This window comes from Triticum urartu, chromosome 7A (assembly GCF_056163025.1).
Source record: "Triticum urartu cultivar PI428250 chromosome 7A, HENAU_Tu73, whole genome shotgun sequence".
NCBI classification, from domain to species: Eukaryota; Viridiplantae; Streptophyta; class Magnoliopsida; order Poales; family Poaceae; genus Triticum; species Triticum urartu.
The window spans coordinates 81522684-81548283 of record NC_141879.1 but is presented as its reverse complement, the minus strand read 5'-3'; the positions used below and the strand labels follow the sequence as shown (position 1 = coordinate 81548283).

Genomic DNA, 25600 nt, shown 5'->3' with positions numbered 1-25600 from the left:
CAAGATGCTTGAGGTGGAGGCGAAGAAGCAAGCCAAGATGCTAGACATTGAGGCCGCCAACGCCAAGACCAAGGCTAAAGAAGTGGTTGTCGCGAGCATGATGACCGGAGTCGAGATCATGAAGGTGGATTTCAACACCGTGTCGCCAAGGAAGAGGCCTTGGTTCGAGAAGATGCAGGCCGACATGCTCAAGTTCAACGACGAGTGATCTCGTGGCGGCGAGCGCCATCCTTTTTTGTATGCCGGCAGGTATGCTGGCATGACCACGGGGCCGTGATGGCATGGTCGAACTCAAGTCCCACCCCTTTTTGTATGCTGGCATGTGTGCTGGCCGCTGGTGAGTGCTCCATCATGAACTATGTGGTGATATTTTTTGAAGCCGACATTGTATGCCGGCGCTGGCATGGTGCCGGCATGAGACATGGTCGCTGACATGATCTATGGCCGCGGGTCTATTTTTAAAATTGAGTACGGACATGAAATGAGTCGGCGCGTTGGGCGCACTGCCGACCCAAATATAAAACAGGGCGGACACTGGGCGGGCGGCCGACCCAAGCGGACAAAAAGCAGACAAATGCGTCGTCCGTTTGGGTTGGCCCATTGGAGTTGCTCGTATCTTTCTATCTCTTATCCTCCTCCTCCTGTAATCTTTCTCCACGGTTGGAGATCATTAACCACGCCATGTAAACGACCATGAGATCCCTCTCGCTCAATCAATATATAAAATGCGGGCCAATAGATCATGTGCGACGTCTTTGATGTGAATTGGAAGAAGTGCGACGTTGTTGGAATGAATGGATGTGATGCGACACATTTGAGCGTGTAAATAGCCCAGGGCCACATGGGGTGTTAAATGTGGTTAAATTGGTCGTCAACCAAGCCCATTTATGTTAGGACATGTGGGTCCAACTTAATTGGTCCTCAAAACAGCTGATCGTGCCCTGCCGCCCGACCGTGCCGGGCCCGCCACTCTATCCCCCCCCCTTCTTCTCCGGTGGCGGCGGATCTTGCATTCTCGGTGGCGGTGGCGGAGCCCTCGTTCTCAATGGCGGCGGAGCCTTCGTCCTTAGAAAATGGTGAGTGAATTCGAACCCTAGTCGCCCTCCCGTTCCTCTCTCAGGCCCGTAGATCTCAGCTCGTTTTCTCTGTTTTCGCTTGTTGAATCGATAGGTTGTGAGGGGAGCCTGTGGGAATACTGAGATGGAGCCGCCAGATTCAACTTCGAATAGGTAATGCGCCTCTCTTCGATCCAATTTTGCATGCAATTAGGGTCTCGCCTGCTCTTTCTCATGGGCTCACACTGTCCGCCACAGACAGAGGGGATGCTGCCGCTCGGACCTTCGAATTGACGGTCAATTTCTTTCCATCAAAGGCAAAAATTAGTTGATGGTAGCATTCAGAACATTGAGAGAGACACAATTGTTAAATGGGAGGTTGGGTTTATAGAGATTGATCCACAAGTTCTATAGAACATGGGAGAGAAGGCAGTGAAGAAATGGGTGGAAAAAATTGGGAAGAATATTGTTTGGGGTCTAGAGCAAGAAGTATCACCATTGCGGTTTGATGATTGGAAAGGAGAGTATGTGAGAATAGAAGATGGTGAACAGATTGTTGAAGAAATCGATCGGCAAAACGGCTGGACAAGCAAACAGGCTAATTTTTTTGCTAAGCTCGTCGATCTGAATATTTTTTTCGAAGGTTGGATATGTGCCATCACAATTGGTTGCGCAGATGGTAGATGATGATTGGGCTACACAGAGGCCATTGATTCCCATGTGTACTAAACTTACAGTAATAGCCGAAGAGGGACAAGTGACTGGAACTGAAACTGAAACTGCGACAACTGTTGATTGGAATGTAGTTGAATTAGATGAGCCTACTGATTTGGTCATTACACCAATGCCTGACATTGAGATGGCCAAACTTTTTGCCATTCCAGTCGATGACAGAGATAAGCAGGAGAGGGGCGAATTCTAGTTTGCCTGCTAATGCTGATGAAGATGTAGATGGACAGTTGATGGAACAAGCTGCAGATGAAGTAGATGATGCACATGATGATGAGCTGGTGCATGTGTATGACAAAGAAAACCCTGTCACTGAAGTAGGCAAGTTGTTCCCAAGCATGAAGGAGTTTAGGATGTATTTCAAGACTTATGCAGTGAAACATGAGTTTGATGCCAAGACTGTTTGGACTGATAGAAAGAAGTTTTATGCGAGGTGCAGAGGATTTGATGGTAGTGTCAAACCTTGCAAGTGGTACATATCTGCTAGACTGCAACCTGATGGAAGTACTGTCAGGGTTAACCAAATCCCCAATCAACATACTTGTATTACAAGTTCACAGAGAGTATCAACCATGACATCACAACTTTGGGTTGCAGAAAAGATCACCCCAATTTTAGCCAAAACACCAAACACTACTGCCAAGAAACTCAAAGTAGACTTGGAAAAGATGTACCCCATTAAATTGAAATATACCACAGTGTGGAAGGCAAAACAAAGGGCAATGAAAAATTTATATGGTGATTGGGCAAATACATTTAGGATGTTTTACAACCTCAAAGCAGAGGTGGAAAAGAGGTCACCTGGCAGTGTTGTGGAGATACATACTGAGGTATCAGCCGAAGGTGAAGTCAAGTTCTCCAAGTTTTTTATAGCTTTGAAGCCTTGCATCGATGGCTTCAAAGCAGGGTGCCGTCCATATTTGAGCATAGACGCATCATTTTTGACAGGCAAGTGGAATGGTCAGTTGGCAGCATGCAATGCTCTAGATGGACACAACTGGATGTTTCCTATTGCTGTTGGCTTGTTTCAGTCAGAAACAGAGGCTTCATGGACATGGTTCATGATCCAGTTGAAAAGATGCCTAGGGCCAGTGTCACCTTTGGCTATACACACAAATGCATGTAAGGGGCTGGAAAATTCAGTGAAAATGTTTTCCCACATGCTTAGCGGAGGGAGTGCTTCGGTCATTTGTGGATAAATTTGATCAAAAAAATTAGAAAAGAAGAATTTGGGCGCATGTGGCCAGCAGCAAGATCTTACACTAGACAGACACACAAATATCATCTTGATAAGATAATGGCAACATGCGATGAGTTTGGTCCATGGCTGAACACCTACCATTCTTTGTTATGGTACAGGTCAGGATTCAACACTGCCATCAAGTGTGACCACATCAACAACAATTTGGCAGAGAGTTTCAACAACAAGGTGAAGGAGTTAAAAGATTTGCCTGTGCATGACATGGTTGACCAAATCAGGATCATGCTCATGCGGTTGTGGGAATTGAGAAGAAGGATAGGTGATTGTCTGCAAGGTGATAAGCTTCCAGCAGTGGTACAACAGGTGGTCAATAGGAGCAGAAGTCTTTCACATTTGTTTGTTGAAAATTCTTCACCTTGGGGTGCTGAAGTTAGAGATAATAGAACTGGAAGGAGACATGTTGTTAACACTGAATTGCATGATTGCACTTGCCTCGACTGGCAACACACTGGTAAACCATCTGAGAATGCCATCCTTTTCTTAGCATCCCAACCAAAGATAAACATGCACCCATATTTGCATGAATATTATTCGGTAGCAAGATTCAAAGCTGCATATGCTACTCCAATTCCAGCACTTACAGATCAGTCTCAGTGGCCTGAAGTGGAGATTGAATTTTCCATGTGTCCTCCCTTGACGAAAAGAAAGGCTGGCAGGCCTAAACAGAGTAGATTCAAGGCATGGTTTGAGAAAGGTGGGAGTAGTACGAAGGGAAAGAAAGATGGAAAGCCAAAAAGGTAACAAAAACAGATGCGAGTTGTGCCAGGAACTTGGGCACAGAGTGGGATCTGTCAAATGCTGTTACACTCCTGATAAGCCAAAGTATGTTCTTGTTTATTTGTCTATGTTTTGATTTGGTGCTTTTTCCAATTACTATATCTATAACATTTTCCCAATGGCCAGGAGGAAGCGAGCAAGTCAATCCCTTGTTGTTGAACAGTGTTGGCCAACAAAAAAAGCAAGAGTCAATGGCTGTAGAAAGAAGAGAAGTGTGCCTGAGCCTGAGCAGACTAAAGAAAATCCTGCTGCAGTCAACATTCAGACTGAAGAAACTGATGTGGAGGTGCACACCGAAGAAACTGAAATTGCAGTCAACATTCAGACTGAAGAAACTGCTCTCGAGGTTGAAACTGAACCTGAGCGTGTCGAGGTTCAGACTGAAGAAACCCATGTTGAGATACACACCGAGGAAACTGAAACTGCTGTCAACATTCAGACTGAAGACACTGATCTCGAGGGTGTTGGCGAGGTGTTGAAAGACTAGTGAAGAAAACCAAGATGATCAGTGAACTTTTGTGTGTAGTAGAACCAAAAACAAGAAGTGCTAAGGCGAAGAAGGGCACACGACGTGGTAGGAAGAGGTAGAACAGAGAACAGTTTGAAAATTTGTGTCATGTAATAATATTTGTAACTTGGTGCGTACTGGTAGTCACTATGTATCCCCGTATTTCTATTCGAACTTGTTTGTTGGTACCTTGTCTAAACCAGCCAAATAAAATAATAGATAATATAATGTGTCATTGTTTTAAATTCAAATTTGGATTCAAAGTTGGGCTCAAATTTGAATTAGGGATGGGGTATTGATGTTTTAATACTATCTAAAGTACCTCAACTAAAATATGTTTGCTTGTTGATCAATCCGAGCCCTTTTGGTAAGTTGAACTCATAGTCATGAAAAGTGTGTTTCAAATGACCTCCAAAGGTAGGGTAAACGGCCTCATATTTAAGCAAGTTTTTTTGGCACCTTGTCTAAACCAGCCAAATAATTTTTCTACACATCTATTCTACCTATATAGTGTAAATCTAAAGTCTCACTATTTATTGAATTAATTTTCTATTATTTTATTTTATTTTTAAAAAAACAAGGTTTAATAGAAAATTAAACAAGTTTAAAACATGAAAATGAGAAAAGTAAGTTAAGATATTTCTTAGTCAATCCAAAATGAAGTTTTGGTGAGGTTTTCACACTTTTCATTTTCAAAATCCCACCTACTCTCGGGTGCCCACTACTCTCTCCCTTGAACTCCATACTACATTGTTCGAGGAATGACAATTTAGTGAAGGATTTTTTGTAAAAATGTATGTAAACCATATTTATATTATTTTTTTTCTAGTTACTATACGATATAATAAGACTATGTGCGCAAGTTTAATATTTTTTTGATTTTTTTTGAATTAGTTATGCTCAACCCTAATCAGTCAAAACCCCTCAAAATCCCGCACACTACCGAGTCGTCGATCGTTGTGCGTGGACAGTTGAGATCAGGCGCTAGGGTTAGCTACAATGTGCATCGATCCGCATGAGACGCGCTAATTGGTTGAATCAGTGTGCATCGGTCCACATGAGACGCGCTGATTGGTTGAATCGGTGGGGTTTGGATCAACCTCTCTCGTTGGGGCATCATGACCGTTCATTTGAATCCAACGGCACGAGTTGACGCGGTGCATGGACCAAGCCTACGCATTGCCCTTTCCATCGTTGCATGCGTGCCCGTGCCTACCCGCAGCATGCATGCCCACCCGTAGAACTGCGCCCGTGCGTTGCATGCATGCCCTCGACGTAGCCTGCTCCGCCACCCCTATCGACGCAGTAAGCTGTCGCATGCCTACCATTAGCACCGATGCAGTGTCGCATCAAAGCATGCACCCGGCCACAATGCAGCAGCCAGACCCCGATGAAGACAACCAAAAAGCCAACGGTGCATGGCGTGCTCCTCTTTGAACGACACAATACTGGCATGATGGGTATCGATGCAGTTCAAATGGCGTGCTGCCCGTTACAAGATGGGCAAGTGAAGGCATCCATTATTGTCACATCTCCCATCGATCGAACGTTGCCCTCTAGCCAGGCCCTAGCAAGATGGGCAAATTAATGGGCTACGGCATGCATGCACGGGCGGCACACGCAGAGAACCCGGGGCAGGCGTGTCCCCTTGACCCACGACGGCACAGACGCGTGCGTGAGCCCGTCCCCCTTGACCTGTGACCGGTGGCACAGAAGCATCGCAGCCCGTTTCCCACGCTCGTGTACACACTTTTATGGGGCGCCACCAAACGCCGCCCGCCCATTAATTCTACGGGGTGAAACCACGTCGCACTTGGGCTATTTAAGCCGAGCACTATCGTCTTCCTCTCCCTCCTCATCCATACCCCATCCTCTGCCTCCTCTGCCCTCCTTCTTCCTTCTTCTCCATCAAACCCGATCGAGCCCTCGAGCCACCCCGCCACCATGCAGTACAATGCCCCCACCTACCGCTTCCCCCCAACCGTGCCGGAAAGGCTCTACCCGGCCGGAGTGTATGTAGAGAGAACCCTTAGGGTGTGGGCAATCTCTAGGTGGAGGGGCGCAAGGGAGTTAACGGAGTTCTTCCTTGCGGCCGGCTTCCGCCACCTCCCCCGCGGCTCTCCTCGGATGTACCATCTTAAGGAGGTCAACCACAACGACGTTGTGATTGGGCTCCTCGCCACGTTCACTAACCCGTTCAATGCTTTCCATCTCCTCGGGCGAGCGTATTGGGTTGGTTGTGAGTTCATAGCTTTCACCACCTATAATATCTTCACTGACTTGAACAGCATCTTCCCCAACAACGGCGTTATGCACACGCTCCCGTACCCCATCAACAACGGGGAGGAGTGAAGGGCGGCGGCCGGAGGAGCGAGGTGGCGTTGTTCACCCGGAGGAGGAGGATAAGAAGAACCCGCGTTTGGTGCCCCCCGATCTATCTAGCTTGCTATATATCTATCGTATTAGTTTTTTTAAGTTGTAATCGTTATGCTACTATTATTAAGTTGTATTAGTATTTTAAGTTGTAAGGCTATCATGGAGTTGTAAGGCTATCCTGGAACTATGGGTTGCAATCGTTACGCTTCTATATAATCGTTATGCTACTATATATATTGTGTATTTCGTGCTATTATTTGTAAATTGTTATGGGTTTTTCTTGCTTATTATTCGTGTATTGCTATGGGTTGCTACGGGCCCGGGTTGCTACACCCCCGATCCCCACACACACCGTCTTCAAAATATTGGCCAAACCATGGGCATGCAACTAGGAGCCCCATGCAAACCCACTATGGACATGCAACTAGGAAATGCAAACTAATTTACTTCATGCAAGCATGCAACTCATTTAGTTCATGGAACAGACATGCATAAAAACAATTAACATTTAGTTTTAGTGCATCAAAAAATGATCCATCACAAAATTTAGTGCAAGAAAAAGGCCAAAGTAAAAACAATTAACATTTTATTTGCCGAAGGTAGAGGTGGGCTGGTGCCCCTATGCGGGTAGGCTGGTCTTGGGCATGGTTATTTTCTCAGGGCCCATTTTCTCACGGCCCAACATCTATTCGGCAGCCTAGTTTTGTTTTTTACTAGAAACTGAATTTGGGTGTGTACTTTGTTTACTGAAGAACAAAAACAAAGGAAACAGAGCATGAACACTGAATAGGGCCCCTGAGAATATCATTACAATAATTCAAGCAAGTTTTGCTTCACACAAATTCAAATTCATCTAACAAATGATCCCTGGCTAACTCAAACTACTGGGCACCCCTGAAACTAGCTGACACACTAACTGAAACTCTAACAAATTCTAGCGATTGATGAACATCAAGTAAAATAAACCCATAGCAATGACACAACCATAAAATGCTCCAGCCATCATATTTGCTTGCTGCTTCAAATCGATCAGATGCTTTAGTTGCTTGCCAATTTTCTTAAATTCACAGTTCAGTTCTGCACTGTGCATCATCGGATCGGCTCTATCCGTCAAATTGGGGGCTTGTTCCACGGCAAGCCGCCCCCCAAAATTGAGCTCTTGGGTTGGGATTGATCCCTCCAATTTCAACCTTTCAACATAGTCATCGAGCCACTCAAAATGCCCACATTTCTTCAGAACCTGAAAAACAGGGGGCCGGCGGCACACGAATCCTAGATCCACCACCCAGATCCACCGCCCTAATTTGAGGAAAAAAGAAAGAAATAGGGAGAAATTAGACCATAGGATTGGTCAAGAACACAGATCTAACCTGCCTCGCCTGTGGCTTGCTCAAGCATTTCACAAACTCGCGCCCACGGTTGCCATTTTCTTACCTCACACAAGTCAAACGCTTCAGAGGCTCCATGCGCGGGCAATCGGGGCATCTTGTCAACGGCAGTGGACCATACTGCGTCCATGATTGGCGGGTGGCCGAAGTCGAGCTAGACATCACTCGCCGGCGGCGCGCTTCGTTGCCGGAGCAGAGGAAGAAGAAGGTGGGAAAGGAAAGGGGCAGGGCAAGCAATGGAGGGGGCGGGCTGGCTCGGGCTCGTGGCTGCCTCGGGTCGGGGCACGCTGATGAGCACGGGCATGCTTGTGTGGATAAGTTATGGGTCCCACCCGCATGCGAGTAACTAGTGGGTCCCGCGTGTCATAACTCAAATTGCTAACCCCTCGTGTTTTTCATTTCACGGTTAAACAGAGTCATGTCGCATTGGAGCTATTGTTGGCTTCGAAGACGTCGCATCACAGCCATTCATTCGAACTACATTGCACTCCTTCCAATTCGCATGAAAAACGTCGCACATGAGCTATTGGCCCATAAACTTCGGGCTCCCATGTTACGGGAGTTGAGACGCTTTACCAAAACTTATATGGTAGTCAGAGCTTTCTTCTTCCTCCACATCTAGCTCTTTATCAGATCAAACCTAGCCGCCATCAAAACCTCCTCCAGATCAAAACCAAGCCGCAACCATGTCTTCCTCCTCCACCTCGCTTCTTTCTCCGTCCTAAACAACAATACCTCTGAACCTTTAAGCCACACCAACTATGTCCTATGGCGTGCCCAGGCTCGCTCTCAGATTATGGGAGCCGGCCTATATGGGTACCTTGATGAAACTACTCCCGAGCCCTCCAGGACAATTACAGCAAAAAATTCTAAAGGAAAGGAACAGATCGTTCTGAATCCTGCCTACACCCTTGGTTGATCCAAGACCAGCGGATTGTAGCCTATCTGCTGAGGCACTTCTTCAAAGAAATCTTCGTGCAAGTTGCCTCGATGGAGACATCCCGTGCATCTGGAAAGCCCTCTCCGCCATGTTTGCTGCTCAATCCAAATCCCGTGCAAACAACATCAGAATCTCTCTGACCAATACCCACAAAGGTTCTGAATCTGTTGCTACTTATTTTGCTTCTATGAGATCGCTTTCAGATTAACTTGCAGCAGCAGGGAGGCCCGGCGGAGAAGAGGAGCTGCTCTCCTTCATCATTGCGGGGCTAGATATGGACTATCAACCCATCATATCAGCACTGTACGTCCGCACTGAGTCTGTCTCCATTGATGAGTTGTTCTCAATGGTGGCGAACTTCGATCAGCAGGTCAAACTCTTCCATGGTTCTGGAGCTGGAGGCTTCAAATCTTTGGCCAACATGGCTGCAAGGAACCGTCGTGGTGGCGGCAAGGGCAACAGTCGTGGCTCGCCTAAGAGCATCTCTAGCCGTTGGCCCCCTAGGGGGCTCGAAAAATCACCGCTTGGGGGCAACCCCGCGCTAAAATCGGCTTGGGACCGATCGGGTTCCCAGCCGCCGGCCCCAGGATCGCCCCAGAAGGCGTTTTAAAAAAATGAAAATAAATTCTGATATAATTCGGCAAACGGGCATAAACTTCGGCGACTTGAACAGTTTTTTACATAGCAAACTTAAACTTACTTAAAAAAAAGAAAGGCCGCGACTACAGGAAGAACTCACTGAACTCGGCGAAGTCGCCGCCGTCGTCGTCCTTCTCCTCCTTCACGCGGCCGCCCCAGCTGGACCCCTGCCCGGATTCGCCCTGGCGGACCGGTGGCGGCAGTGCGTCGTCGTCGCTATCGTAGATAACGATGATGCCTTCCTCGCCGTGGCCACGGCGTCGAGCGGCAATCTCCTCTAGGGCGCGGCGCTGGCGGTCCAGCTCCAGTCACGCCCAGTCCTCCCGCACCCACTTCATGGTTGCGGCATCATCGAACCCCGCCTCCATCTTGACGGCAGCGAGCCCCGGCACCCTCTTCGGCTTGACGAGGTGGGGAGGAGCCGAGGAGGAGGCGCGCCTGCCCTCGTTGATGACGATGCCGACGCTGCGGGTGTGCCGGCTGTGCGGAGTCTCCGCAGGCTCGGCCTTGACGATGTACAGCGCCGGCGAGCCGGAGGAGTGGGAGGGGGAGGAAGAGGAGCCGGTCCTCCTCGGCATCCATTGGCCGCCGCTCCGGCGGGGGCCGGGGCCGCAAGGTATGTGAACGGCGGCTCGTTGCCGCCCTCGAGGTGCTCGAGGACGATGTGGAGCGTGCAGCTGGAGGCGCCCCACCACAGGCGGCGGTCGTCGCTGTTCTTGGTCCCCCGCACCACCGGTGCGTTGTTGGTGTAGGCCAGCCGCTCCGCCTGCCGGCACTCGAAGTAGGCCGCCCATGCCTGGTGGTTGTCGGCGGCGTACTCCGGGCGGGCCCGCTGCTCCTCCGTCAGCGACGCCCGCGCACGCTCGGCCTCTGCGTCGAAGTAGTCGGGGCGCGTGACGTCGGGCATCGGGGGCACGGGGACTCCCCTGGCGCTGAGCCTCCATCGCCTCGGCGCGCGCATGCCGGGAGGCGCCGGGATGTTCGCTTCATGCAGGAGGTGGGTTTCCCACTCGTGCAGCGAGCGGCGGCCGAAGCCATTGGCCACCGCCCCGTCGCCGGGGAACCTCTCTTCCATCTCTGCGGCGGCGGAAAGAGTTCGGCGGCGGCAGCTGAGCACGGGGAGAGAGAGGGTTGCGGGCAGGTGCGTCTTCGGCGAGGGAGGTGCTGCTTATATAGCGGCCCGGAGGGCGGCGTTCTGTGTACGCGTGGCGGGAGGGGGCGCGTCGCCGCACCGCGCCGCCCGTGAGGAATCAATGGAAGGCTGACCGGCGGCAGACTTGGTATTGATTTCTTGCGGGAAACGAGGCATTGTGAGGACGACGAGGAGTGGGTCGCTGACTCGGCGGGCCTGCCTTTCGTTTGCGCCAAAACCATTTGCCCCGACGCCCTCGGGCGCCCCAGCGCGTCGGGTTCGAACTGGGTCCGTCAGCGCCAGTTTCGGGTCAAACCGACGAAAAATGGGCTCCTGGGAGCGCGACTGGGCCGGTTTTTGGGCGCCGATGCCGAAAAGCCCTTGGGGGAGCGGCTGGAGATGCTCTAACCAATGGTGGTGGCGGGTATCGCAGCGGTGGCAGCAACAACAACGGTGGCAGCGGCAACCACGTCAACTAGAACAAGAACGGCGGCGCTGGTGGTGCCTTCTACAACAACAACAACAACAACAACAACAACAACAACGGTGGCCGCGGTCAGCACTACAACAACAACAACAATCACAGGCGTCCCTTCTACAACAACAATCAAGGGCGTCAACGTGGCTACTGTGGTGGCTACGGTGGTAATTATGGCGGTGACAACAACTTTCAAGGTTATGATGAGTATAAAGGGAAATGTCGAATTTGTAAAAAAAAACTAACCACATAGCAAAAGATTGTCTATGGCGCTATGTAATTACTATCTTTAACAATTTCACGTTTTGTGAAGGTTGTAGCTTCTCAAGACTGGCCGGAGGTCACCAAGTATGTTGGATCAGTCCGGCCACAAGCCCATCGTGAAGAGATTATACAGTGTCTCTTTAACAAAAATGACTGTAAAAGTGGATGTATACCTGGCGGAATGATCAAGTATGATCTTACCCTTCTTAAATATATGAATATTACATTATTACATGATACGTCTATGTGCATGCATGAAACTACCATAAACTATCCAGAGAACACTCATTTCTTTCATGAGGGCGACTGGACATATACCTGGGAGGATCATATTCTACAGGTGTTGGTCTTGATTTTTAGCTATGTTTCCTTTGCTCTTTTGATTGTATTTTTTATAGTTCTATAATTTTTTAGGGATGTTGTAAGCAAAGAAAAGCTCAATCAGGTTCTTGAGCATGAACTTTCTGCCATTAAAAGGGTGACTTTCATGTCTACATTAGTTTCTGCGATTAAATTTCATTTTGTTTTGCTGACTTGACATTTTTGGAAAATAAATTTAGGCATGTGCTTCGGTGGATCCAATTTATAATCCACAAGTTACCATTATTATGGTTCAGAAACGTCATCACACATGTTTGTTTTCTGATAACTATGGCACTGCAAGAACAGTTTACCGAAGTGGAAATGTATTGCCTGGTTCGTTCTTGCATACCAAGTTTTTTTTGCAGGAGAAATACTTGCATTACTCAATCAAAGAGTTATTACAGTCCTTACGAACAATCTCCAAAACATCCGGCGGACCAGACCCAAACCAGGTCATCGTCCTGCCATGAATTCTACCAAAACTAGCCAAGCTATCACTAGCTTTATTTTGTGAACGAAAGACATGAGTAACACAAGTATGTCTAAGAGTCATGAGAAATTTAATCTCATTTACCACCGAAGCATAGACAGATCGATCAGGAGCCACACTGGAGATCAGAGAAATTGCCACCGCCGAGTCCATCTCAATAGCTACAGGAAGTCCAGAACGTTGTATAGCAAGGGACAGTCCCTCCATACACGCGCATAATTCTGATTCCAGTTCATCCCTGCAATAAAATAGAGACCTGCAGGCTGAAAAAATGATGTCACCCTGTGCATTCCTGAGTATCATACCCGCACCAGCCCCGTCGCCTGAAATATAAGAGCCGTCTGTATTGAGTTTCACCCATCCAACAATAGGTGGTTTCCATTTTAAAACTGGTGCTGAAGCACATGGCACACTGGGCCGGTCATAAGATATGACAGTTTTCCCTTTCACCGGATCAACCTGAGTATTTAACTTGATGCCGATCAAGGAGTCCAAATAGCTCTGAAGAAATCTTACTGAAGCATCCATGGGCGGAGCTGGTTTATTGTGAACCAGCTCATTACGAACATGCCAAATCCTCCATAGGGTCATGAGCATCATACTTCGTTCTATATCAATGAGCGGAGCTAAAGCATGTAGGAGCCATTCTTTCCCATTGTTGCACACGGACTCAATGGTCGGCATTTTCCAAACCATGGACATGGATAAGTATAGATCACGACCGAACTGGCAGCGCATAAACGGGTGATAATTATCCTCCTCCTCAACCGCACACACCGGGCAGTACCTAATGGTTTCCAGACCAATTTTATGTTTGTTCCTCCAAGTCGGCAATGAATCAGTAGCCAAACGCCATGCAAAATTCCGGACTGCAGGAGGAACATCACACTTCCAGATATACTCCCAACACTTGCGGCTTCCTGATGGTACAGAGCTAGAAGAAGCCATGCTCGAACCATAAGCCTCTTCAAAAGCGAAGTGATAAGCACTTTTAACTGTAAACATACCAAATTTTCCAGGACCCCAGGCAATAACATCTTCCTCACCTCTAGGGCTCGCCCTAATTTTTAGGATCTCATACACATCGGCCGTAACCAAAAACTGATTGAGAAGCCCCACATTCCATGAACCATTCTCATTTAACAAGCCTGATACATAGCGGATCCGGCAAGTACCTCGCTGGGAGATTGGCTTGAAAGAAAAAGGCCTTGGTAGCCAGTTATCCCTCCAAACTCTAATACTCCTGCCGTTACCAACCCGCCACACTATCCTTTTCTTCAACAAGTCTAATCCATGACTGATTGCTTGCCAAGATGAGGAGGCATTACCCAAAAAAACTGTGTCTAAAATATTTCCTTCCGGATAGTATCTTGATTTGAGCAGCTGAGCACATAAACTATCTGGTCGAGTTACTAGCCGCCAAGCTTGACGAGCCAGCAGGGCTTGATTGAACAACCTGAAATCACGAAAGCCCACACCTCCCCTGTCCTTGGATAGCAGTAGATGTGGCCAGCCTTTCCAGTGTACCGTTCTTTTGCCCTTAGCTGATCCCCAATAAAAATTCCTCACCATTCTCATGAGGTCATCACAAATTGAGAAGGATAGCTTGAAAACCCCCATGATATACGTGGGGAGGGCCTGAGCAACTGACTTGATTAAAACTTCCCTACCTGGCATTGCCAAATGCCCATCACCCCACTGAACCAATCGTTTGGTGAGGCTTGTTTGTAAATTCTGAAACTTGCCCTTCGATAGTCGTCCATCCGGTGTAGGTAGACCCGGATACCTCTCCTCAAACACCAAACTCGTTACCCCCAACACATCTCGGACCTGATTTTGAATCATAATTGGGCACGCCCCACCGAAAAACATTGAACATTTACTGTAATTTAGGCTTTGTCCCGTGGCTGAACCGTATGTGTTCAAAGCTGCTCTAACATTCTCAGCCTGGGCACTAGAAGCTTCGAAAAATAATAAGGTGTCATCCGCAAACAAAAGATGCGAGATTCCCAGAGCTCTTCTACAAATTCTGACAGGAATGATACTACCTGTCGACGCCTTATTCTTCAGTATAGCTGACAGTCCATCGGCAATAAAGAGAAACATGAATGGTGATAGTGGATCACCTTGCCGAAGCCCTCGCGACGGTGCAAACGAATCCAAGGGGGTTCCATTTAATTTACAGAGTATCTCATCGATGTGACACACGTCATTATCCAGTCAATCCATCGTTGAGAGAAACCCACCTTTTGCATCACTTACCTCGAGAAAATCCAATCCACCCTATCATAAGCCTTTGACAGATCAAGTTTATAAGCACAGAAACTTTTTGTGGGATCCTTTTTTTGCTTGATGTAATGAATACATTAAAAGGCAACAAGTGCATTGCCAGTGATCATCCTCCCTGGGATAAACGCACTTTTTTTTGACAGAAAGACTGTAAGGGAACCCCTACAGTATAATTGGTGCAACAAACCCAAATTGCAAGTATCATGCCTTGAACCTAGGTGGGTGGGAAGGCATCAACCCCTTCCCACCACTAGGCTATGCCTTAGTCTGCGGGATAAATGCACTTTGTTCCTCCGAGATAAGGTTATCCATCAACGGACATAGACGGTTCACCAGACATTTGGAAATAACCTTGTAAATTACATTACATAGACTTATTGGCCTGTAATCAGATAACTTTGAGGGGTTAGCAATTTTAGGAATAAAGACAATGCAAGTGGAGTTTACCCCCTCCGGCATAATTCCTGTATGAAAAAAGTCATTCACTGCCGCCACAACACCCTCCTTTAAGGTACTCCAATTACGTTGAAAAAACCTTGCTGAAAATCCATCAGGTCCCGCCTTTAAGGGTCCAATCTGAAACAAGGCATCCGAAATTTCTTTCTCCAAAAAGGGTGCACAAAGTTTAACATTGTCCTCCTCCGTTACCTTCACCTCGAGAAGGTCTGTCACCAGGGAGGCATCAAGCGACCCATCAGCAGAGAACATATTTTGAAAATACTCATTTGTAAGTTTGCCCATGGCTGCAAAATCTGAGTGTACCGTATCCACACTGTCAGTTAACTGATGGATCTTATTCTTCCTAACCCTCCAAACAGCTTTACTTTGGAAGAATTTGGTGTTACGATCACCCTCTCTGAGCCATGAAATTCTTGATCATTGTAACCATAGCATCTCCTCTTGATATAAGAGCTCATTCATCCTGTCAGTCACCATTCTAATATCTTGCATGTCCGCATTCATATTCATTAGCTCCTCTAGCTGCATTCGTGACTTAGCAAGTTCACGTGTAACATTGCCAAACTTCCTGCTCCACACGCCTAGGGAGACCATGGTTTTTGTCAAAGCGTTCCTTAGCTGAGACAAGTTCTGGACAACACCTACAGCTTCCCACGCCTCCTTTATAACTTCTGGTAGGGTCGAATCTCTTTCCCAGAAGACCTCGTAACGACGGTTGCGCCCAACAGTAGGTCCTGGATCGGCCTCGCCCTTTAGCACTAGAGCGACGTGATCTGAACACGGCGATGGGACGTGCGTTACAGAAGCAAATGCAAAAAGATTTCTCCATGCATTGTTTGCCACCGCACGATCTAATCTTACTTTGACATTACCGGCGCCACTACATTTATTGTCATAAGTGAAAGGCACACCTTTGAAACCCAAATCGACCAGGCCGCATATTTCCAGAGCATCTCGGAACGCCAACATTTGCTGCTCCAACCTGGGAGAAGCCGACATATGCTCGAAATTCCAAAGAGCCTCGTTAAAGTCCCCGATAACTAACCACGGCAGGTCATTAATATTTTTCAGATTCTGAAGCTTCGTCCACATCATATGTTTGTTTTCAACCCTTGGCTCCCCATAAACACAAGTAATTCTCCATTGTGCAGTCTCACCGTGCACCTGCACCAGAACCTCAATATGGCGCTCATCTTTATCCAGAACCACAACGTCATAAGATGCCAGTATAATGCAAGACCACCACTCATACCAATGCTATCCACACCACAAAAGCCTTTCAGACCCAAACGGTTCCTGTATCTTCTCATCTTAGTTTCTTTTTGCCTTGTTTCACACAAAAACACCAATATGGGGAGATGCGACTCGCACAAAGTCGCAAGCTCTTGAACTGTCCAGGTATTCCCCCCTCCCGGCAGTTCCAACTTATGCAATTCATTGAAGGAAATATGCCCTAGAGGCAATAATAAAGTTGTTATTTATATTTCTTTATATCATGATAAATATTTTTTTTGAGCATCAGATGATAAATGTTTATTATTCATGCTAGAATTGTATTAACCGGAAACTTAGTACATGTGTGAATACATAGACAAACAGAGTGTCACTACTATGCCTCTACTTGACTAGCTCGTTGAATCAAAGATGGTTAAGTTTCCTAACCATAGACAAAGAGTTGTTATTTGATTAACGGGATCACATCATTAGAGAATGATGTGATTGACTTGACCCATTCCGTTAGCTTAGCACTTGATCGTTTATTATATTGTTATTGCTTTCTTCATGACTTATACATGTTCCTATGACTATGAGATTATGCAACTCCCGAATACCGGAGGAACACTTAGTGTGCTACCAAACGTCACAACGTAACTGGGTGATTATAAAGGTGCTCTACAGGTGTCTCCGATGGTACTTGTTGAGTTGGCATAGATCAAGATTAGGATTTGTCACTCCTATTGTCGGAGAGGTATCTCTGGGCCCTCTCGGTAATGCACATCACTATAAGCCTTGCAAGCAATGTGACTAATGAGTTAGTTGCGGGATGATGCATTACGGAACGAGTAAAGAGACTTGCCGGTAACGAGATTGAACTAGGTATTGAGATACCGACGATCGAATCTCGAGCAAGTAACATACCGATGACAAAGGGAACAACGTATGTTGTTATGCGGTTTGACCGATAAAAATCTTCGTAGAATATGTGGGAGCCAATATGAACATCCAGGTTCCGCTATTGGTTATTTACCGGAGACATGTATCGGTCATGTCTACATAGTTCTCGAACCCGTAGGGTCCGCATGCTTAACGTTCGGTGACGATCAGTATTATGAGTTTATGTGTTTTGATGTACTGAAGGTAGTTCAGAGTCCCGGATTTGATCACGGACATGACAAGGAGTCTCCAAATGGTCGAGACATAAAATTGATATATTGGATGACTATATTCGGACACCGGATGAGTTCCGGGGGTCACCAGATAATTATCAGTGTCGGGGGGTTATCGGAACCCCCGGGAGGCTAATGGGCCAACATGGGCCTTGTGAGAAAGAGAGAGAGAGGAGCAGGCCATAGGGCTGTCCCCCCCCCCTCCCCCCCTTGAGGAGTCTGTAAGTGCATCTAGTGCCACCCCTAGTTGGTTTTGGAGTATTGACGACAAACCTAGTTGAGGGACTAATGTGTTTGTGAGAATTGCAGGATAACACAGGTACAAGTCCCTCATTGATTCGGTTTTCCTACCAGAGATGACCCCTAAAATGTATGAATACACTGAAGTCAGAGGTGGTATGTGAAGACATTCACATTGAAGACTATGATAAGAGAAGACATCGCGTGAAGACTTAGCAGTTTCGTCGTTCTGTGTTTTTCTTTGTTGAGTCATAGGAACCACCGTACTGTTAAGTGGGGTCCAAGAGAACCAGTCAGAATGACTGAAGTGATGCTTAGCCAAAATCCTATGTCTTCGAGTGAAGACTATGAGAGCAAATCTTGTTCAGAGTTGGATAAGTCAGCTTTGCTTGTAGTCCAAGTAAAGTTGTCGTGTGTGTTTGAAATCTGACCGTTGGAACACGTGTCAGTTCCTTAGTGACCAAGGGTCATTTCGGACAAATCAGGTCGGGTTGCCTAGTGGCTATAAATAGCCCACCCCCTACAACCATAAACTGTTGGCTGCTCAGAGTTAGAGTACGGCTTTTGTCGTTTGAGAGCAACTCACCTCGAAGCCTTTGAGAGAGAATTCCTTGCGAGGATAAAGCCCTAAACACCCAGAGTCAAAGAGTGTTAGGCACCACTTAAGTCTTCCTGTCTGTGTGATCTAAAGACTTATTACACTTGAGGACCGTGAATCCTCCAGGCGGTTAGGCGTCGCGTTCTGAGCATCCAAGAGTCAATGTGGATCGCCGGTGAACGAAGTCTGTGAAGGTTTGGAAGTCTACCTTGAAGACTTACCAGAGTGATTGGGCGAGGACTGGGTGTCCTTAGCTCAAGGGGAATAAGGTGAAGACGAGGTCTTCTGAGTTGAATCTCAGCCTCCCTAACCAGACATACAGTTGTCACAGCAACTGGAACTGGTCCAACAAATCATTGTCTTCAACGAGTCATTGGTTTCATCCTTCCCTTCCCTTTACTTACTGTTGGTCCTTGTGAAGTCATTGTATGATTGCATTATCTTTTGTCTTCACTGAGTGACTGCTTGTTCTGATTGGCTTCACAATATCTTCCTACCTGATCTTTACTGCCTAGCTACTATTAGTCATTGTGCTTTCACTTCATTGAATACTTGACTATGGTTTGCCTAGTGTAGTCTATCTTCCGCTGCATGGTAATAGGTTTATTTCTATCGTTTGTCTTCGAAACTTCCATGTTTTGAAGACTTTCATAAAAATCGCCTATTCACCCCCGCTCTAGTCGATCACTAGCACTTTCAGAGTCTGAATTGGACAAGGAGGGGGGCAGCGCCCCCTGTTTCCCTCCCTCTCTCCCTCTCCTTCCTTCCCCTTTCCTCCTCCTAGTTGGACTAGGAAAGGGGGAGTCCTACTCCTACTAGGAGGAGGACTCCTCCCCTCCTTGGCGTGCCCAAGGGCCGGCCGGCCTCTCCCCTTCCTCCTTTAGATACGGGGGTAGGGGCACCCTAGAACACAACAACACACATTGTCTTAGCCATGTGTGGTGCCCCCCTCCACCATAATCCATCTCGGTCATATCGTTGCAGTGCTTAGACGAAGCCCTGCACCGGTAGCTTCATCATCACCGTCATCACGCCATCGTGCTGATGAAGCTCTCCCTCGACACTCAGCTGGATCGAGAGTTCGTGGGACGTCACCGAGCCGAACGCGTGCAGATCGCGGAGGTGCCGTACTTTCGGTACTAGGATCGGTCGGATCGTGAAGACGTACGACTACATCAATCGCGTTGTCATAACGCTTCCGCTTACGGTCTACGAGGGTACGTGGACTACACTCTCCCCTCTCGTTGCTACGCCCAATGAAATTACTACGTTCCCCAACATTCATTGGGCTCGGCGGTCCTCCAGCATGGAGGCCGCCTCATTTGGAATATCCATGTCAACTTCATTATCACCATCACCTTGCTTCCTTCTCTTTACAGTGGGATCTTTGCCAGGAGTGGACGCAGACGTTTCTACCACCGGCTCAACAGATGTTCCCCTGTTCTCAATCAGCAGTACAGTGCCCGCAACTTTTCCTGCCATATTAGGTACTGGTTGGCCCCTTACACTGATGCTACCATCACCCGCAATCAATCTCTTACGTGCAGATCGGCCATTTTCGGTCATGGCTCCCATATTACCCTGATTCAGGTCCATCATTGTGGAACCCGCAGTGTCTTCTGCACCTCCACTTCTACCACTAGTCGAGAGCGTCCTACCTCCTCTATCACTTCGTCCTCCGCCTCCCCTCCTACCCCCTCTACTACCACCACCTAATCCTCCTCTTCCCGAATTAGTCCAGCCTCCTCAACCTCCCCTCGCACCACTACTAACAGGCTCAGAGCTCCAATGCAGCCACTCCCCCCACTCACATGAACTCGGATCATGAATTCCATCCCCACACTTTTCCACCACATGCCCCATGCATCCACAAAAGAAACAAAAGTCTGGAGGTTTTTCATAGTACATCGGGTACTTCTTCCTCTCCTTCAAAGTGATTGGAACAAATCTTACCAGAGGTATATTCACATTGACAAATACACGAACCCTCAAGTAACTAGATGGATTGATCTTTCCTTCATTGACAACCACCGTGAAGGGGAGGTTCTCCTACCTTCTTAGATACTTTCTCCGCCAACTCCTTCCTTGTCAGCCCATCCGGTAAGCCCTTTACTCTTACCCATAGTGGATACATATTTAGCGAGTAATCTGACACATTGGTGAGGCCATCATATTCCACAATCACCACCGGATCCCTTCGGAACTGCCACGGTCCTCCTTCCATAACGCGCTTCCAATCTCCTAAGCAGTGACACTAGGCCAAGAACAAATTGGAGCCTTTGGTGTTGAAAGTAACCTGTTGCGCACACGTCCATGCATTCCTCATAGAATTTAACAGTGTTGCATGACCGAATGGCCGCAGTGTATGAACCCTAAAGAGAGACAGCCATCAAACCTCCTTTATCAGTTCTTCTACCTCCCCTGATAGGTCTAGATCCTCCTCTTCATCTCCATGTAGATTAAGGCCCTCAAAGGCATCCTCCAAATTCGTATCTTGACCAAAGTGATCCCAATCTAACTCCTCTTCATCCTCACGATCTTCCATCGAATCCTTCCCCTTCTCCTCGTCCCCGTGACCCACAGGCTTCGCGGGACTCGTTGAGGTATGCCCGGTGCTTACATCCTGCTTCTCCCTTGCTACCTCCGTCCGCAAGTCTTCCTTCCCGACTCCAGCTCCCCCCGAACTCCCTGAGAATTCCATGTCCCCGTCAGCTGACGAGAGATAACACTCAAGAACCAAAGAACGTCGATCGCTTCAGCAAACGGCGAAGAAATTCACGTTGATATGGTGGACTTGCATACCAAGTTAACCTAATCATAAACATAGAATCTTGAAATCAGTGTTAATTGTCCATCCCATCTCAGGGTACTGTGGTTGATAGAGAAATATGCCATCCCACCGACTTTGACTTTTACTTGTGTAGCCATGCTGGCACTAAGGTTGGTTATTCTCATTATATACAAATAAAATTCACATTGGATATTTTTACCTATGATGTATTGTTTGATATTTCTTTAAATATCCCAGGGAGTTAGCCGGCCTGTACGCTATCATGTTCTGTGGGACGAGAATAGCTTTACGGCTAATGCTATCCAAAATCTCACAAACCATCTATGCTCCTCTTCTGGGGAGAATAACACTCTTCTGGGAGGCTCCCCCTCCCCCTTGCGTCGCCTCCTCCTGGGCGACGCCAGGGGTCCACAAACCCTAGCACCGCAAGCCTCTCCCTCCCCCTTCTTCTGCCGCCGCTGCCGCCGGCGTAGGCCGCGGTGGCGGCGGGCCCGGTACCGAAGGCACCTGGGCGGGTGGATGCGGCGAGATCTCATCTGAGACTGCAGGGGCAACTCCTCTCGTGGGATCCGAAGGCGGCGGCTAGGGCGGCAAACCCATGTCGTGCGGCGGTGGCCGAAGCACCATAAGCCGGCGGAGCGGCGGCCCTGCGATGGATGGCGGCGGTGGCAGCGCCCCATCCGACGAGGTGGCTGATCTGTGCGGAGATGGTGACGATGGCGACTGCGGATCCAACACCCCGATCGGATCTGCCGCGGGATGGCCTTCCGCCGACCGACGGCGCATGGAGGGACCGGTGAGGAGATGACGGATCTCCGTCGGATTACCGACGACGGTGTTCGTCTTCGTGGAGAGGCTCCGCTCGGTTCCAGCCAGCCGCGAGATCGAGACGACGTGGCTTCCAGTGAAAACCGCGTCTGACTGCGGTCATGGCGGACGATAGCGGCGTCTCGGACGTCGTTCCCTTCTCGAGGCATCGTCGTTGCAAGTCACGTCAATCTGATCGGGAGGTTCCAGGGGAAACCCCAGATTTGGGTCTACCGGATCGGACGATGATGACGTTTTCGATGTCGTTCTCCCTCCTGGGGGCATCGTTTTGAAGCAAGTGATGGTTGGAGGGGACAAGAGGAGGAGCGGCGTGGCATCTGACACATCGACAACGGCGGGTCTCAGCGGCATGGAGCAGCGGGGTCTCGCTAGTGGGCGTGTGATGATGGACGAGCGCAAGATGGTGGCGTTGTCTGGCGTCGTGGTGGCGTTGACGGCAGCTAGACCAAGTAAAGTAGATGCAGCAATACAACACTAAAGATATATTGGTGGCAAGTGGTTGCGGCAGCCTCATACTCGGCAGGCGTCTTGGTTGAGGAGTGCGCCGGACTGGTGGGTGCCCCATACCCGGCAGGTGTTCTGGCTGGGACCTCATGTCTTAGATGTTAGGTTTGGCTGCGAGGTCTGTTTGGTATTAGGCCCAGACTATCAGCATCCCTTCATCAACTGGATAGAAGTAGCGACAGATGTTGTCTAGACGGTGGCTTTAGTCTTACTGTTGTATGACTTTGTAATGTCTTGTGTGAATAACTAAAAAAGTGGTTGCATGCATCGCCCAGATGCAGAGGCCGGGGGTCCTCCTCCATTTCTAAAAAAATAAAAATAAAAAACCATCTATGCTACACGTAATATATCCTATCAACATCATATATGTGCATATCAAGTTTCAAGCATTGAACTCACTGCCGTACCTGATGTTGCAGGTACGCGAGGTGTACCTCCTCTGTTTCTGTAGTGCCTTCGGTCTACTACGCCCATCTTTTGGCATCCCGTGCTCGGCTTTATACCAAACCAGGGGATACAGGCGAGCTGTCATTCCCTGAGATCAAAGACAATGTGAAAAACAGTGGCATGTTCTTCTGCTAAAGCGTGGGTGCAGCTTTCCAAGTGTTTGGGGAGGAGTCGGAGAAATGAACAATTGTTATTGAGCTTCTTCTGAAATGTACTTGTTTTACTTTGAAGATCAATACTTACATTTGAAAGCCAATGGTTCATTTGTTTTCATAGCAGTGAACCAAAAAATCTGGGACTCCTTTAGCTGAAAAAAGGTATAACGACACATCAGAATGGTAACCTCTAAGAGCAATTGTAAACTATGAATTTATACCATCTGAATCTCCCCCCTCGGCATCCTTTTCAAAGGCAGGGTTCAACTCCATTTACAGTATCATACCTCTGAAAGCAGGCAAAACAACAGAACAATTTACACATAAGGAAATGGACCGATGTATCTTCGCACATATTCACCTGAAACGTTATAAATCATGAAGAGTAAGCATACCTCTGTTTACAATGGTTCATACAGCCTCTGGTACTTAGCTTCAAAGGCAGTGCTTTCTTCAAAAAAATTGCCAATCTCATCATGTTGGCTCTGAATTATTACACGGATGAATGTTGGATGATGGTTCTCTGAGGCAGCCAAAAATCACGGAATAAAGTGGGACTTTTATTTGCAACATCAATCTACTGATCTAACAAATATGGATGGACTTTGATTCCCCAAATCCCCATGTATAATTGATAAGATATAGAACAAACTGGAAACAATAAGATGAGAGGTTGAGTGCACAAAAAAAAAAATCTAGGAAATAGGGACAGTATGAATCATGTAGCTTGTCTGAAGTTGGGCCAAACAAAGTCAGTTATACATGCTAACAACAAAAAATGCCAACAGAGTTTGAGAATCGTTCCATCCTGCAGCTTAACCTGGCAAGCCTTATAGTTGTAAAACAAACTGACGAACATAAATGAAACTTTTACTCTTTAGCAAGCCTCACAAAATACAACAGCTTGGATCACTCTTTACCATGCGTCTTGCGGCAAGACATTACTCATGTCCAGGTCACATGAAAAGTTTCGTGCATCTAATTCTAAAGCTGTAAGCAAACATGGCAGCAGCATATATAGAATATAAAGTCTCTATTCAGTGTTGAATCCCCAAAATATTTTTTCAGTTCATAACTCATGCACTAACTTATTTTTTATTTGCCCTGGCTCTTGTACAGAAACAGCACTAGCAGGATACGCTATCGGTAACAAGTTGTAGCAACATGTAAACTAATATTGCAAAATATAGCAAGGGAAAGATGGATGGTATTAAGAGAGATAATTTCAACTTATGTTCCTTTGACTAGGCAAAATCCATACATAGGACCCAAATCCATGCACTGCTGGTAAAGTAATGAACAAGAAATGGTTTCTGAACATTCCCATAGATGCCTGAACTGAAACAGAGCTGATTGTCCACCGTATATCTCTATAGAACTGCTAGTGCAGAGAAGCAGTTGTCGCACAGCAAAGACCAACAAAAATGGATACGAGAAGTTCACCTTGGTGATATCAGAGGTAAAGTGCACCTGGCAATGTTTTTAACAGTAGGAATCCACCCTCCTCGTCGTGGCATCCTGCCCCCGAGCTCTGCTGCTATTGGCTTCTCTGAGTCGCAGGTACATAATTTTCCTTAAGGAAAAAAGAAACTGAATATCACAGCCGCCAAACAAACTATAACAGAGCAGACCGACAGAATCACCAAATCAAAGCAACAATGTTAAACCAAAATATAACAGTGTTCAGTACCATATGTACAACATTAGTTTAGGTCATGTGTTTTTCATCATCTGGTTAGCAGGAGATGACAAAAAAAATTACGCCGCAAACAAATGAGAGCACAGGACTATTTGCATCATAAGAACTGAACTTTCCATTGCCACTTCATGTCAGCGTCACAACGCACGAAAGATCACCAGACAGCAAGCATCATATCAACACTACAGAGGCACCCAGCACACATCATATTCAGAAAAAAATATTTTCCACTGCTGATCCTTTGACTAGACAAAATCCATACCCAGGACCCAAATCCATGCACTGCTAGTAAAGTTATGAACAAGCAATTGTTTCTGAACATTCCCATAGATGCCTAAACTGACAGAGATTCGATTGCCACTGTATATCTCTATAGAACTGCACAGCAAGGACAAACAAAATTGGATACAACAAGTTCACCTTGGTAATAATATCAGACAGTGTGCTCGTGTTCATTGCCATATGCACCCGGCAATGGTTTCAACAGATCAGGAACCCATTTCATCTCCTTCTCATCCTGCCCCAAGCAGCCAAGCCCTCTTGCCTTCTCCTGAGTCACAGGTAGAAAATGGAATGACAATCTGCCTTGCATAGTGTACAAAATTACCTGATAGGAAGAAGACAACTGAAACTCGCAGCAACCAAGAAGAAATAACAGAGCACACCAAATCCAAGCGACAATGTTAAATCAATTACACCATGCACTAATTCAGGCCATGTGTTTTTCAATCATCCAATTAGCAGGACATGATACAAACAATTAAGCAGCAAAGAAATGACCCCCATGGGACAAAACTGCATCA

The 25600-nt window shown here is 47.3% G+C and overlaps 1 protein-coding gene and 2 pseudogenes across 1 annotated transcript; 2 read left to right on the top strand and 1 right to left on the bottom strand.

Annotated features, from left to right (window-relative positions):
* Window positions 1–2545: 2545 nt before the first annotated feature.
* On the top strand, window positions 2546–4309 carry LOC147957997 (uncharacterized; annotated as a pseudogene).
* A 4951-nt stretch (window positions 4310–9260) lies between these two features.
* LOC125526154 (small nucleolar RNA Z247) lies at window positions 9261–9399 on the top strand (annotated as a pseudogene).
* Window positions 9400–15565: 6166 nt separating this feature from the next.
* On the bottom strand, window positions 15566–16147 carry LOC147957996 (uncharacterized). The gene has a single exon (XM_087531916.1). It carries the CDS (start codon window positions 16145–16147, stop codon window positions 15566–15568), a length of 582 nt encoding a protein of 193 aa, XP_087388042.1.
* Window positions 16148–25600: the final 9453 nt, after the last annotated feature.

What these genes read in the sequence shown, in the direction of transcription:
- LOC147957996 (XM_087531916.1), bottom strand. Translation starts at nt 16,147, where the DNA reads ATGTCGGCTTCTCCCAGGTTGGAGCAGCAAATGTTGGCGTTCCGAGAT.